This window comes from Hylobates moloch, unplaced genomic scaffold (genome assembly GCF_009828535.3).
Source record: "Hylobates moloch isolate HMO894 unplaced genomic scaffold, HMol_V3 SCAFFOLD_3, whole genome shotgun sequence".
Lineage (NCBI taxonomy): Eukaryota > Metazoa > Chordata > Mammalia > Primates > Hylobatidae > Hylobates > Hylobates moloch.
In genome coordinates, this window is record NW_026652278.1 from 119,565,575 (window position 1) to 119,579,679 (window position 14,105).

Here is a 14,105-nt window from a genome sequence, read left to right on the forward strand (position 1 = left end):
GCCTGTGATAGCTACCTAGAAAGAGCTGTGATAAGCCAGATCTGTTCTATTGCAAAGTCCAAAATCTCTTTATCATTCCACGTTGCCTGAAAGATTTCAGGAGTTGTAAATGGTGAAAAGATAGTCAGAGGTAAAAACAACCTACGTTTTTTACAAAAAGGGTACTTCAGCCCTTTCTGTTATAAATATGTCACTTGTGTTAGCGCTGTGGTTCTTCCATAGAGCCATCTACTCGACACACTTGAGAGTAGGTTTTAGAGTAAAAAGTATGGACAGGGTGAATTCCTTTACACAATCCGTCAGTAACATTCTAGCAGTTATTCTACTGAAGGAAGAGAGGGGTGAGGAAGATAGCCTATGTAGTTGGGAAAGATCCATTTCCCTTAGGAGCACACAAAAAATGACCACCATTTCCATATGTTGTTCTAACTTACAGCTCTTATTTCTCCAGTGCCTTTTGCCAGATTGAGAATGTTCCTCGTTTGGATCATTTTTTTAACTTGTTCTTTCAAAGAGCACTTCAGCCTGCGAAACTGCATTCCAGTGCCAGTCCCAGTGCTCAGCAGTACGATGCTTCCAGTGCAGTACTTTTAGACAACCTCCCTGGAGTCCGGTGGCTCACACTTCCACTGGAAATCAAGGTAATCTTAGGTATTATAAAGAAGAACCAGAACCAGTTGCTTTATTATAATCTTGTATCTTCTCTTTTTTTCGTAGACTTTTTGTTGTTTTTGGAATTACGGTTAAAAGTTAAAGAGGCAATTGGTTGACAAAGTAGGAGGTCTAGTGCAATAAACCCAGAAAGAGAAATTATTCTTTACAAGTAGAAATTAGCTCTCTCCTCTTACTTTTAAATTTAAGCTTTGTCCAAGCTGGGACTACTTTTCAGAAATCGTAATTAAATGGTGTGTCTTACTTTGGAATTTTGTGACTTTGATTTTATAATGTAAGGTTATCAAGTTAGAATTATGTTTCTGTACAAAAAAAAAAAAAGTGGATGACATGATTGACTAACAGTATTCTCAGTTAAAATACAAAGTCCACTCTACCAAAATCTTTTTTTACATGAACATAAGTGATTAGCTTTTGGCTTGTCCCATGTATCGCATACCAATAGTAAGACTGTGTGACAGTTAAGAATTATCAATATGATTTTAGTTATATCTGTAAACCTAGAATAACTTTATTATTGAATGATTGACAAGATTATTTCAGACATTTTCATCAATGTAGATCACCATATAATCTATTTAGTTACAGCATTTGTATTAGTATTAAATGAGGCATTATGCCATAGCCACTTCTCTGCTCATGAAGAAACCTAGGCTATGTTACAGAAGAAACCTAATTCAAGTTCCTACTCTTCATAAGACTCTACAATGTATGATTAAATAAATGCCTTTTTGACAGCTTAATAGTTATTTAAATTGATGTATCAATCACTTTGCTCAGTTTCCTCATTTGTAAAATGGAGGAAATAATAGTCCCTACTTCATGGAAGAGTTATGAGTTATTACATGTGAAGTATTTAGAATTGTGCCTGGCACATTGTAGTTGTAGTTATGGGAGCATTATCATACAATTACTATTTGAAAGGAGATGAGGTGTTAGAGCATGTTCAAAAGATGCTTTGCTTTCTGGTATTTTTTTTGTCCTTAGCTCTATCAACTGCCTGATCTTTTGATATTTCAAAACAATAATTACCTTTTCTTTCTTTCTTTCTTTCTTTCTTTCTTTCTTTCTTTCTTTCTTTTTTCTTTCTTTCTTTCTTTCTTTCTTTCTTTCTTTCTTTCTTTCTTTCTCTTTCTTTCTTTTTCTTTTCTTTCTTTCTTTCTTTTTTTTTTTTGAGACAGGGTTTCGCTTTGTCACCCCAGCTGGAGTGGGAGTGCAGTGGCGTGATCATAGCTCACTGCAGCCTCCACATCCCAGGCTCAGGTGATCTTCCCACCTCAGCCTCTCAAGTAGCTGGGACTACACATGCACACCACCATGCCTGGCTAATTTTTGTATTTTTAGTAGAGACCAGGTTTCTCCATGTTTGCCAGGCTGGTCTCGAACTCCTGAGCTCAAGCAGTCTACCCGCCTCAGTCTCCTAGAGTGCTAGATTACAGGCATGAGCCATGGCACCTGGCCTACCATTTTCTTAAATTGTATAAAAAACTAGGCCGGGCGCGGTGGCTCACGCTTGTAATCCCAGCACTTTGGGAGGCCGAGGCGGGCGGATCACGAGGTCAGGAGATCGAGACCACGGTGAAACCCCGTCTCTACTAAAAATACAAAAAATTAGCCGGGCGTGGTGGCGGGCGCCTGTAGTCCCAGCTACTTGGAGAGGCTGAGGCAGGAGAATGGCGTGAACCCGGGAGGCGGAGCTTGCAGTGAGCCAAGATCGCGCCACTGCACTCCAGCCTGGGCAACAGAGCGAGACTCCGTCTCAAAAACAAACAAACAAACAAACAAACAAACAAAAAACTAAAAAGTATGAGATATATAATTCTACCTAATGTTTTCATAAGAATATATGAGCATTGGCTGGGCATGGTGGCTCATGCCTGTAATCCTCATGCTTTGGGAGACTGAGGTGGGAGGATCACTTGAGGCCAAGAGTTCAAGACCAGCCTGGACAACATAGGGAGACCCTGTCTCCACAAAAACTTTAAACATTAGCAGAGCATGCTGGCACATACCTGTATTCCAGCTACTCAGTAAGCTGAGGTGGGAGGATTACTTGAGCCCAGGAGTTGGGCTCCCCACTCAATCACAGTTGCGGTGAGCTATGATTGCACCACTGTACTACAGTGGGGCAACAGAGTGAGACCCTATCTCAGGAAAGGAAAGGAAAAGGAAAAAGAAGAGGGAAAAGGGAAGAGAAAAGGAAAAAGGAAAGGAAAGGAGAAAGAAAGGAGAAAGGAAAGGGGGAGGGAAGAGGGAAGGGAAGGGAAGGGAAGGATATAAGTGTTCAATATAGATAGAAACATAGAAAGTAACTAGATAACTTTACCTTTAAAAGAGAAAGACCCTGGTTCCAAAGACTGTCTCATGCCCATTCTGGGGTTTTTTATCCCCAGTCACAGGGCCCATGCCCACTTCATGAGTCAGAAGGTACCATCTCGTGAGGCCTGCCATTCTACCTGGCCATTACCTAGGTTCTTGCCCCTCTGTCAGAATTTCTTCATTAAAGAAACCTCTTCCCTCAAAATATATAGTCCCTTTTTTCTGTGATAATAGAGGTACTTAATGTTTTAGGGGCAGTGTGTTTTGAATTTAGATACATTAAGATTAAATATTATCTTCCCTCGAAGAAGTTTAAGATGTTCTAAAATATTGTCTATTTGGGGCTTACAGATTCCACATGAAGGCTACCTCTTTTTCATTGAGATTTTTGTTAATTTAGCATATATTTCATTAAAAGATTTATATGGTTTTCTTTATTTCACCCTAAAAGAATATCAAATTAAGAAATCACATTTTCTTAATCCAGTCTATCATTGTTGGACATTTGGGTTGGTTCCAAGTCTTTGCTATTGTGAATAGTGCCGCAGTAAACATACGTGTGCGTGTGTCTTTATAGCAGCATGATTTATAGTCCTTTGGGTATATACCCAGTAATGGGATGGCTGGGTCAAATGGTATTTCTAGTTCTAGATCCCTGAGGAATCGCCACACTGACTTCCACAATGGCTGAACTAGTTTACAGTCCCACCAACAGTGTAAAAGTGTTCCTATTTCTCTACATTCTCTCCAGCACCTGTTGTTTCCTGACTTTTTAATGATGGCCATTCCAACTGGTGTGAGATGGTATCTCATTGTGGTTTTGATTTGCATTTCTCTGATGGCCAGTAATGATGAGCATTTTTTCATGTGTCTTTTGGCTGCATAAATGTCTTCTTTTGAGTGTCTGTTCATGTCCTTCCCCCACTTTTTGATGGGGTTATTTTTTTCTTGTAAATTTGTTTGAGTTCACTGTAGATTCTGGATATTAGCCCTTTGTCAGATGAGTAGGTTGCGAAAATTTTCTCCCGTTTTGTAGGTTGCCTGTTCACTCTGATGGTAGTTTCTTTTGCTGTGCAGAAGCTCTTTAGTTTAATGACATCCCATTCGTCAATTTTGGCTTTTGTTGCCATTGCTTTTGGTGTTTTAGACATGAAGTCCTTGCCCATGCCTATGTCCTGAATGGTAATGCCTAGAAAATGTGGCACATATACACCATGGAATACTATGCAGCCATAAAAAATGATGAGTTCATGTCCTTTGTAGGGACATGGATGAAACTGGAAATCATCATTCTCAGTAAACTATTGCAAGGACAAAAAACCAAACACCGCATGTTCTCACTCATAGGTGGGAATTGAACAATGAGAACACATGGACACAGGAAGGGGAACATCACACTCCGGGGACTGTTGTGGGGTGGGGGAAGGGGGGAGGGATAGCATTAGGAGATATAACTAATGCTAAATGATGAGTTAATGGGTGCAGCACACCAACATGGCACATGGATACATATGTAACAAACCTGCACATTGTGCACATATACCCTAAAACTTAAAGTACAATAAAAAAAAAAAAGAAATCACTGTGTGAATTCTGGTATATAGTTTTAATTCATTGCCTTAAACCATAGCTATTGCTTATCTTGCCAATGCTTTGGCTGCTTTTATCTTTGTTACATCTAACACTACTGTGTGGAGATCAGTGTTCATTGGGCCGGTTGCTCTAGTCTGTGCCATGCTTTGCAGAATCCAGAAAAACCTCTAGATGTTCACAGTCAAGTTGAGCAGGTTAAATTAATCCACAGGAAACAGTGAGGATCTGGCTTAGATGTTTTCTACATTTTGTAGTCTAGTTAGGAGATTAAGAACAATACTTTTGGGAAGAGAGCTAGATACCTTCTGCTAAAGTAGTCTAAAGCCCTATCTGATTAATATAAAATTTGAATAACAATAACATTTGAAGGTTTTTTTTTTATTCTATTGTTTACTGCAGTTTTAGGTTCACAGTAAAATTGAGAGAAAGGTACAGATTTCCCACATACTCCCTTCCCCCATACATCACACATGCATAGCCTCTCCATTATCAACATTCCCCACCACAGGGGTATAGTTGTTATAATTGATGAACCTACATTGACATATCATAATAACCCAAAGTCTATCATTTACAGTAGGGTTCATTCTTGGTGGTGTACATTCTGTGGATTTAGACAGATTATAAATGACATGGATCCATCCTTTTAGAATCATACAGAGTAGTTTCACAGCCCCAGAAATCCTCTGTGTTCTGCCTGTCCCTCTCATCCCTCCCTTTCCATTAACCCCTGGAAACAATTTATCTTTTCACTGCCTCCATCATTTTGCATTTTCCAAATTGTTATATAGTTGTAATCATATGGTATGTAGCCTTTTCAGATTGGCTTCTTTCACTTAGTAATATACATTTTAAGTTCCTCTTTGTCTTTTTACAGCTTGATAGCTCATTTCTTTTTAATGCTGAATAGTATTTCATTGTTCAGATGTACCATAGTTTATTTATCCATTCGCTGAAAATCTTGGTTGCTCCCGCGTTTGGGCAATTAATTCTTGGTCAAATAGCAAGAGAATGTTTAGTTTTGTAAGAAACTACCAAACTGTCTTCCAAAGTGGCTGTATTTTGTATTCCTACCAGCAATGAATAAGGGTTCCTGTTGTTCCATATCCTTGTCAGGACTTAGTTTTGTCAGTATTTTGGATTTGGGTCATTCTACTGTGTGTCTAGTTCTGTGTCATTGTTATTTTAATTTGCATTTCCCTGATGACCATATGATGTGGAAAATCTTTTCATGTGCTTATTTGCCTTCTGAATATCTTCTTTGGTGAAGTGTTTGTTAAGGCCATTGGCCCATTTCTTTTTTTAATTCAGTAGGTTTTTGGGGAACAAGTGGTGTCTGGTTACATGAGTAAGTCCATTAGTGGCGATTTCTGCGATTTTGGTCCACCCATCACCCAAGGAGTGTACACTGTACCTAATGTGTAGTCTTTTATCTCTTGCCACCCCCTGCTCTTTCCCTCAAGTTCCCAAAGTCCAATGTATCATTCTTATGCCTTTGCATCCTCATAGCTTAGCTCCCACTTAAGAGTGAGAACATATGATGTTTGGTTTTCCATTCCTGAGTTACTTCACTTAGAATAATAGTCTCCAATTCAATCCAGGTTGCTGCAAATGCCATTATTTTGTTCCTTTTTATGGCTGAGTAGTGTTCCATGGAATATATATATATGCCACATTTTCTTTATCCACTCGTTGATTAATGGGCATCTGATTCCATATTTTTGCAATTGCGAATTGTGCTGCCATAAACGTTTGTGCAAATATCTTATTCATATAATGACTTATTTTCCTCTGAGTAGATACCTACCAGTGGGATTGCTGGATCAATCAGTAGATCTACTTTTAGTTAAGGAATCTCCACAGTGTTTTCCATAGTGGTTGTACTAGTTTACATTCCCACCAACAGTATAAAAGTATTCCCTTTTTGCCCCATCCACACCAACATCTATTTTTTTTTTTGTTATGGCCATTGTTGCAGGAGTGAGGTGGTATCGCATTGTGGTTTTGATTTGCATTTCTCTGATCATTAGTGATGTTGATCATTTTTCCATATGCTGGTTAGCCATTTGTATATCTTCTTTTGAGAATTGTCTGTTCATCTCCTTAGCCCACTTTTTGATGGGATTGTTTGTTTTTTTCTTGCTGATTTGTTTGAGTTCCTTATAGATTCTGTGTATTAGTCCTTTGTCAGATGTATAGATTGTGAAGATTTTCTCCCACTCTATGGGGTGTTAACTCTGATGATTATTTATTTTGCTATGCAGAGACTTTTTAGTTTAATTAAGTCCCATCTATTTATCTTTGTTTTTGTTGCATTTGCTTTTGGGTTCTTGGTCATGAAGTCTTTGCCTAAGCCAATGTCTAGAAGGGTTTTTCCAGTGTTATCTTCTAGAATCTTTATGGTTTCACATCTTAGATTTAAGTCTTTGATCCATCTTGAGTTGATTTTTGTATAAGACTGAGAGATCAGGATCCAGTTTCATTCTTCCACATGTGGCTTGCCAACCACCCCAGCACCATTTGTTGAATAGGATGTCCTTTCCCTACTTTGTGTTTTTGTTTACTTTGTCAAAGATCAGTTGGCTGTAAGTATTTGGCTCTATTTCTGGGTTCTCTGTTTTGTCCCATTGTTCTATGTGCCTAATTTTTATACCATGCCATTTTGGTGACTATGGCTTTATATTAGAGTTTGAAGTTGGGTTAATGAGATGCCTCCAGATTTTTTTTGCTTAGTAATGCTTTGGATGTGAGGGCTCCTTTTTGGTTCCAAATATTAATTTTAGGATTGGTTTTTCTAGTTATGTGAAGAATGATGGTGGTATTTTGATGGGAATTGCACTGAATTTGTAGATTGCTTTTGGCAGTATGGCCATTTTCATAATATTGATTCTACCCATCCATGGGCATGGGATGTGTTTCCATTTGTTTGTGTCGTCTATGATTTCTTTCATGAGTGTTTTGTAGTTTTCTTTGTAGAGGTCATTCACCTCCTTGGTTCAGTATATTCCTAAGTATTTTTTTGCAGCTATTGTGAAAGGAGTTGAGTTCTTGATTTGACTCTCAGTTTGGTCACTGTTGGTGTATAGCAGAGCTACTGATTTGTGTACATTAATTTGGTATCCTGAAACTGCTGAATTCATTTAGCAGATCTAGGTGCTTTTTGGATGAGTCTTTAGGGTTTTCTAGGTATACAGTCATATCATTAGCAAACAGTGACAGTTTGACTTCTTTACTTATTTAGATGCCCTTTTTTTTCTCTCTTGTCTTATTTCTCTGGCTAGGACTTTGAGTACTGTGTCGAATAGAAGTGGTGAAAGTGGGCATCCTTGTCTTGTTCCACTTCTCAGGAGGAATGCGTTCAACTTTTCACCATTCAGTATAATATTGGCTGTAGGTTTGTCATAGGTGGCTTTTATAACCTTAAGGTATGTCCCTTGTTTGCTGATTTTGCTGAGGGTTTTAATCATATAAGGATGCTGGATTTTGTCAAATGCTTTTTCTGCATCTATTGAGATGATCATGTGATTTTTGTTTTAAGTTCTGTTTATGTGGTGTATCATTTATTGATTTATGTATGTTGAACCATCCCTGCATTCCTGGTATGAAACCCACTTGATCATGGTGGATTATCTTTTTGATATGCTATTGGATTTGGTTCACTAGTATTTTGTTGAGGATTTTTGCACCTATGTTCATCAGGGATATCATTCTGTAGTTTTCTTTTTCTGTTATGTCCTTCCCTGGTTTGGGTGTTAGGGTGATACTGACTTCATACAATGGTTTAGGTAGGATCCCTCTTTTTCTGTCTTTCAGAATAGTGTCAGTAGGATTGGTACCAATTCTTTTTTGAATGTCTGATAGAATTTATCTGTGAGTCTGTCTGGTCCTGGACTGTTTTTGTTGGCAGTTTTTCCATAACCATTTCAATCTCACTACTTGTTATTTGTCTGTTCAGAGATCCTATGTCTTCCTTGTTTAATCTAGGATGGTTGTATATTTCCAGGAATTTATCCATCTCTTTTAGGTTTTCTAGTTTATGCACTTAAAGGTGTCCATAGTAGGCTTCAGTAATCTTTTGTATTTCTGTGGTATCAGTTGTAATATCTCCCATTTCATTTCTAATTGAACCTATTTGGATCTTCTCTCTTTCCTTGGTTGATCTTTCTAATGGTCTATCAATTTTATATATCTTTTCAAAGAACCAGATTAGTTTAATGAAGTCTAGCTTATCAGTTTCATGGATTGTGGTTTCGGTGTTTTCTCTAAAAAGTTAGTGTCACACCCAGTGTCTTCTAAATTTTCTCCCATGTTCTAGGAATTTTATAGTTTAGCATTTTACATTTAGACGTATGATCCACTTAGAGTTAATTTTTGTGAAGGGTGTATGGTGTGTGTCTAGATTGATATTTTTTATATGAGTGCCCAGTTGTTCTAGCACCATTTGTTGAAAAGACCATCTTTGCTCTTTACATTGTATTTGTTCCTTTGTCAAAGATCAGTTGACAGTATTTATGTGGGTGTATTTGTGGACTCTCTGTTCCATTGACATATTTGTCTGTTCTTTCACCAGTAATACAATGTCTTGATTACTGTAGGTTTATATTAAGTCTTAAAGTAGGATAGTATCAGTCCCCAGACCTTGTTCTCCTCATTCAATATTGTACTGGCTATTCTTTGTCTTTTGCTTCTCCATATAAACTTTAGAATACCTTGTTGGAATTTTGATTGGGATTGCATTGAATATATACATCAAGTTATGAAGAACTGACATCTTGACAATATTGAGTCTTCCTATCCATGAACATGAAATATCTCTCCATTTGTTTAGCTCTCCTTTGATTTCCTTTATCAGAGTATGGTAGTTTTCCTCATACAGATATTGTATATACTTTGTTAAATGTATAACTAAGTATATTTTATTTTGGGGAGTGCTAAGGTACACGGTATTGTGTTTTTAATTTCAAATTCCACTTATTAATTGCTGGTATATAGGAAAGCAATTGACTTTTATGCTGGGGTGCAGTGGCTCATGCCTGTAATCCCAGCACTTTGGGAGGCTGATATGGGTGGATCACCTGAGGTCAGAAGTTCAAGACCAGCCTGGCCAACATGGTGAAACCCCACCTCTACCAAAAAATACAAAAATAAGCCGAGTGTGGTGGCACATGCCTGTAGTCCCAGCTACTCAGGAGGCTGAGGTGGGAGAATCACTTGAATCTGGGAGGTGGAGGCTCCTTATATACTGATGCAGTATATAGGGTTAATATAGAAAATTGTAATATATAAGATTGTGTCAATTCTTTCAGATTTTCTGTGTAAACAATCATGTCATCTATGAACAAAGACAGTTTATTTCTTCCTTCCCAATCACGTATTTCATGTCCTTGCCTTATTGCATTAGCTAGGCCTCCCACTATGATGTTGAAAAGGAGTGGTGGTAGGGGACATCCTTGCCCCTTTCTGATCTTAGGAAATATCTCATTTTTCACCATTAAGTATGAAGTTAGCTGTAGGTTTTTTGTAGATATTCTTTGTCAAGATAAAGAAGTTTCCCTCTATTCCTAGTATACTAAGAGTTTTTATCATGAAGGGGTATTGGATTTTATCAAATGCTTTTTCTGCATATATTGATAGAATCATGTGATTTTTTTTAAGCCCATTGATCTGATGGATTACATTAACTGGTTTTTGAATGTCAAACTTGCCTTGCATACCTGGGATAAATCTCCCTTGGCTGTGGTGTATATTTCTTTTTAGACATTGTTGGATTCCCTCTGCTAATATTTTATTGGAGGTTTTTGAATCTATGTTCATGAAAGATTCTGGCCTGTCATTTTTTTTTTTGTTTTTTTCTTATAATGTCTTTGTCTGGTTTTAGTATTAGGGTAATGCTGACCTCATAGAATGAGTTAGGAAGTATTCCCTCTGTTTCTGTCTTCTGAAAGAAATTATAGAGAATTGGTATAATTTCTTACTTAAATGTTTGGTAGAATTCACCAGTCTACCCATCTGGTCCTGGTGCATTCTGCTTTTGCAAGTTGATTAATTACTGATTCAATTTCTTTAATAAGTATAGATCACTTTATAGTATCTGTTTCTTCTTGTATCTTTCAAGGAATTTGTCCATTCCATCTAGGTTATCAAATTTGTGAGCGTGGGGTTGTTTACAGTGTTCTTCCCCTATCCTTTTAATGTCCCTGGACTCTGTACTAATGCCCCCACTTTCATTTCTGGTATTAGTAATTTGTGTCCTCTCTATTTTTATCTTAGTTAGGCTAGAGGCTTATAAATTTTATTGTTTTTTTCAAAGAAACAGCTTTTGGTTTCATTGATTTTTCTCTATGGCTTTCCTGTTTTCAGTGTCATTGATTTCTCCTCTAAGTTTCATTATTTCTTTTCTTCTGCTTATTTTAGATTTAATTTGCTTTTTGTTCTAGTTTCTTAAAATAGAAACTTAGATTATTGATTTTAGATATTTCTTCTTTTTTAATATATGCATTTAATGCTATAAATTTCCCCCGAGCACCACTTTTGCTGCACCATATAAGTTTTGATAAGTTGTGATTTCATTTTTTTAGTTCAAAATATTTTTAAGACCTTCACTTTATACTGAAACATTCTGAGACATGAGAGTAAATTATTAAACCTCACTGTTTTAGACCAATAAAGCCCTATCTGTTTAAATTGCCAATTACTTCATTTAAGGCAGTATAGCACAGCAGTTTAATAGTCAAGATTCTCTACTCAGTGTATTTTAAAATTTCAACTTGAACAATAGTTACGTGAACTTAATAAGTTCTTTTTCCTTAATGGCTTCATTGAGATATTTCACATATCATAGAATTTTCCCATTTAAAATGTACAATCCAACATTTTTTAGTCTGTTCACAGAGCTGCCTAACCATCACCACAATCAATTTTAGAACATTTCACCATCTAACAAAGAAATTCCGTGACCATTAATAGTTATTATTTACTTCTGTCTTTCCTCTCCCAATTTCTTCTTCTCCCTACCCCTCCAGCCCCAGGCAGTCATTTGCATAGTTTTCATTTCTGTAAGCTTACCTGTTGTAAATATTTTTTTTTAATGTGACTCCTCTTATCTGTGATTGTATATCCTTTGACCAACATTTCCTCACTTACCCTCTCCCCTAACTACCCAAGCCTTTGGTAATCACCATTCTACTCTCTCCTTCTGTGATACCAGCTTTTTTAGGTTCCACATATGAGTGAGATCATGTGGTAGTTGTCTTTCTGCGTCTGGCTTATTTCATTTAACATAATGCCCTCTATGTTCATCTGTGTTGTCATAAATAACAGGATTTTGTTCTTTTTATGGCTGAATAGTATTCCATTATGTATATATGGCTCATTTTCTTTATCCATTCATCTGTTGATGAACACTTAGGTTGATTCCATTTCTCTTGAGATTTCTCATTGTATTAAAAATAGTAGGATTTACTGAGTATGTATCTTCTAATGGAAAATATTAAGGAATTTAATGCCTTAAGAAATCTAGTTAAAAGCCAGGCATGGTGGCTTATGCCTGTAATCCCAGCACTTTGGGAGGCTGAGGCAGACAGATCACCTGAGGTCGGGAGTTCGAGACCAGCCTGACCAACATGGAGAAGCCCCATCTCTACTGAAAATACAAAATAAGCTGAGTGTGGTGGTGCATGCCTGTAATCCCAGCTATTTGGGAAGCTGAGGCAGGAGAATCACTTGAACCCGGGAGGCGGAGGTTGCAGTGAGCCGAGATCACGCCATTTCACTCCAGCCTGGGCAACCAGAGTGAAACTATGTCCACAAAAGAAATCTAGTTAAAAACGTGTATGAGGCCAGCCACGGTGGCTCACACCGGTAATCCCAGCACTTTGGGAGGCCGAGGTGGGCAGATCACAAGGTCAGGAGATCGAGACCATCCTGGCTAACATGGTGAAACCCCATCTCTACTAAAAATACAAAAAATTAGGCAGGCGTGGTGGCGGGCCCCTATAGTCCCAGCTACTCGGGAGGCAGAAGCAGGAGAACGGCGTGAACCTAGGAGGCGGAGCTTGCAGTGAGCCAAGATTGTGCCACTGGCACTCCAGCCTGGGCAACAGAGGGACACTCCCTCTCAAAAAAAAAAAAATCGTGTGTGAGGTAACTTACGCCTGGCAATTTTAGGTGGAAATAGTTATTTTTGCTTGTTTATTTTTAAAAACAAACTAAATAGTTATTTTTAACTTGGAAAAAACTTATTTGTTCCAGGTTTAGTATATGATGAGGTCTTACTTTAGTTTTTCTTACCAGGTATTTGAGAATTTCCTCATTTTGATGTTTTTTTTTTTCAATCATATTTTCCTAGGGTACAGTGAAATAATTAAGAGAAAAGATATTTGTATGTTTTCGTTTAAGGAATATAAACAAACATATATATTAATCTTGTACATTAATTAGCCTGTAGAGTTTAGTAGCAGGAATAGCAACTCATTGAACAGTTTCTGAGATCAAATACCACAAATTGGTAATTTTTTGTCCTGTGGTTTTTCACAAGACAGACTAAGAGCCACAAAAAAACGGAACCTGAAGTATTTGCTAGATGCAGAAAAATGTAGGTCACCAATGAGTAATAACTCATACTGTGTGAAAAGCATTGAAAGGCATGACTAATATTTCAAAAGCTTTTGTCATCTCAGTAAGACACAGTTAGTGTGTCAAACAGTCCTGCAGAGAGTGTCTTGGCCTTTAAAGAAAAAAATACTCTCTGGGAGGCGGATTGCAGTGAGCTGAGATCACGCCACTGCACTCCAGCCTGGGCGACAGAGCAAGATTCCGTCTCAAAAAAAAAGGGATTCTTATTCACAAATAGCATGTATGCTACAAAATTCAGTTGCCAATAGTTTTGATTTATATATATATTTGTATTACAGATTAAACTTCAGATTAAATTTATTCTGTTTTTAAATTTGGAATGCTTCAAAGAAGAACAAAGGTGATACATGAAAGAGTTCAGGCAATTTCCATAGAAACAAAACCCAAATCCTAATAAGAGATTTTTTTTCTAATAACTCTGTGGGGTAGTTGAACTGTGCCAGATTCCAGAGGAACACTTGCCTTCGTGTTTTAATCTAGGAATAAAGATTGACAACCCTTGAATGCAAAACATTGTGTCCAGGAGAAAGACAGGGAAGAATGTTGGTATTTTTTAAGAATCCAGCTATTGAGTAATGTGCAAGAAATGAAGAAACGAGAACAACTCAAAATAAGTTGGCTACTTTAAGACTGATTGTCATTTTCTTCTACAAAATCAAAAGGGTTAAATTAATTTCTAACTTAAAACTGGAAAGCAATTTTTGAAGCTCATAAATTTACTATGCATTGAATATATGTGAAGACCATTTTGAAGTTATTGAGATTTAGTTGAAATATGCTGTGTTAAATGAGTAAGTTGTTTTATATTTGCAAAGCTTAAAAACAGTATGTTAAACAAGTAAACTGTTTTACAACGGCAAAGCTTAAAAACAATATGTTCCATTTTG

At 37.2% G+C, this 14,105-nt stretch overlaps 1 protein-coding gene across 6 annotated transcripts in view; it reads left to right on the forward strand.

Moving 5' to 3' along the window:
• The window catches only part of INTU (inturned planar cell polarity protein), a 92,876-nt gene that overhangs the window by 52,005 nt on the left and 26,766 nt on the right, over positions 1 to 14,105 (forward strand). For 5 of the 6 annotated variants that reach the window (XM_058436736.1, XM_032146981.2, XM_058436735.1 and 2 more), the window contains one exon: positions 452 to 641. In XM_058436736.1, coding sequence (XP_058292719.1) covers positions 452 to 641 — 190 coding nt within the window. The remainder of the gene's footprint in view (positions 1 to 451; positions 642 to 14,105) is intronic. The other variant, XM_058436737.1, reaches the window with a different exon arrangement.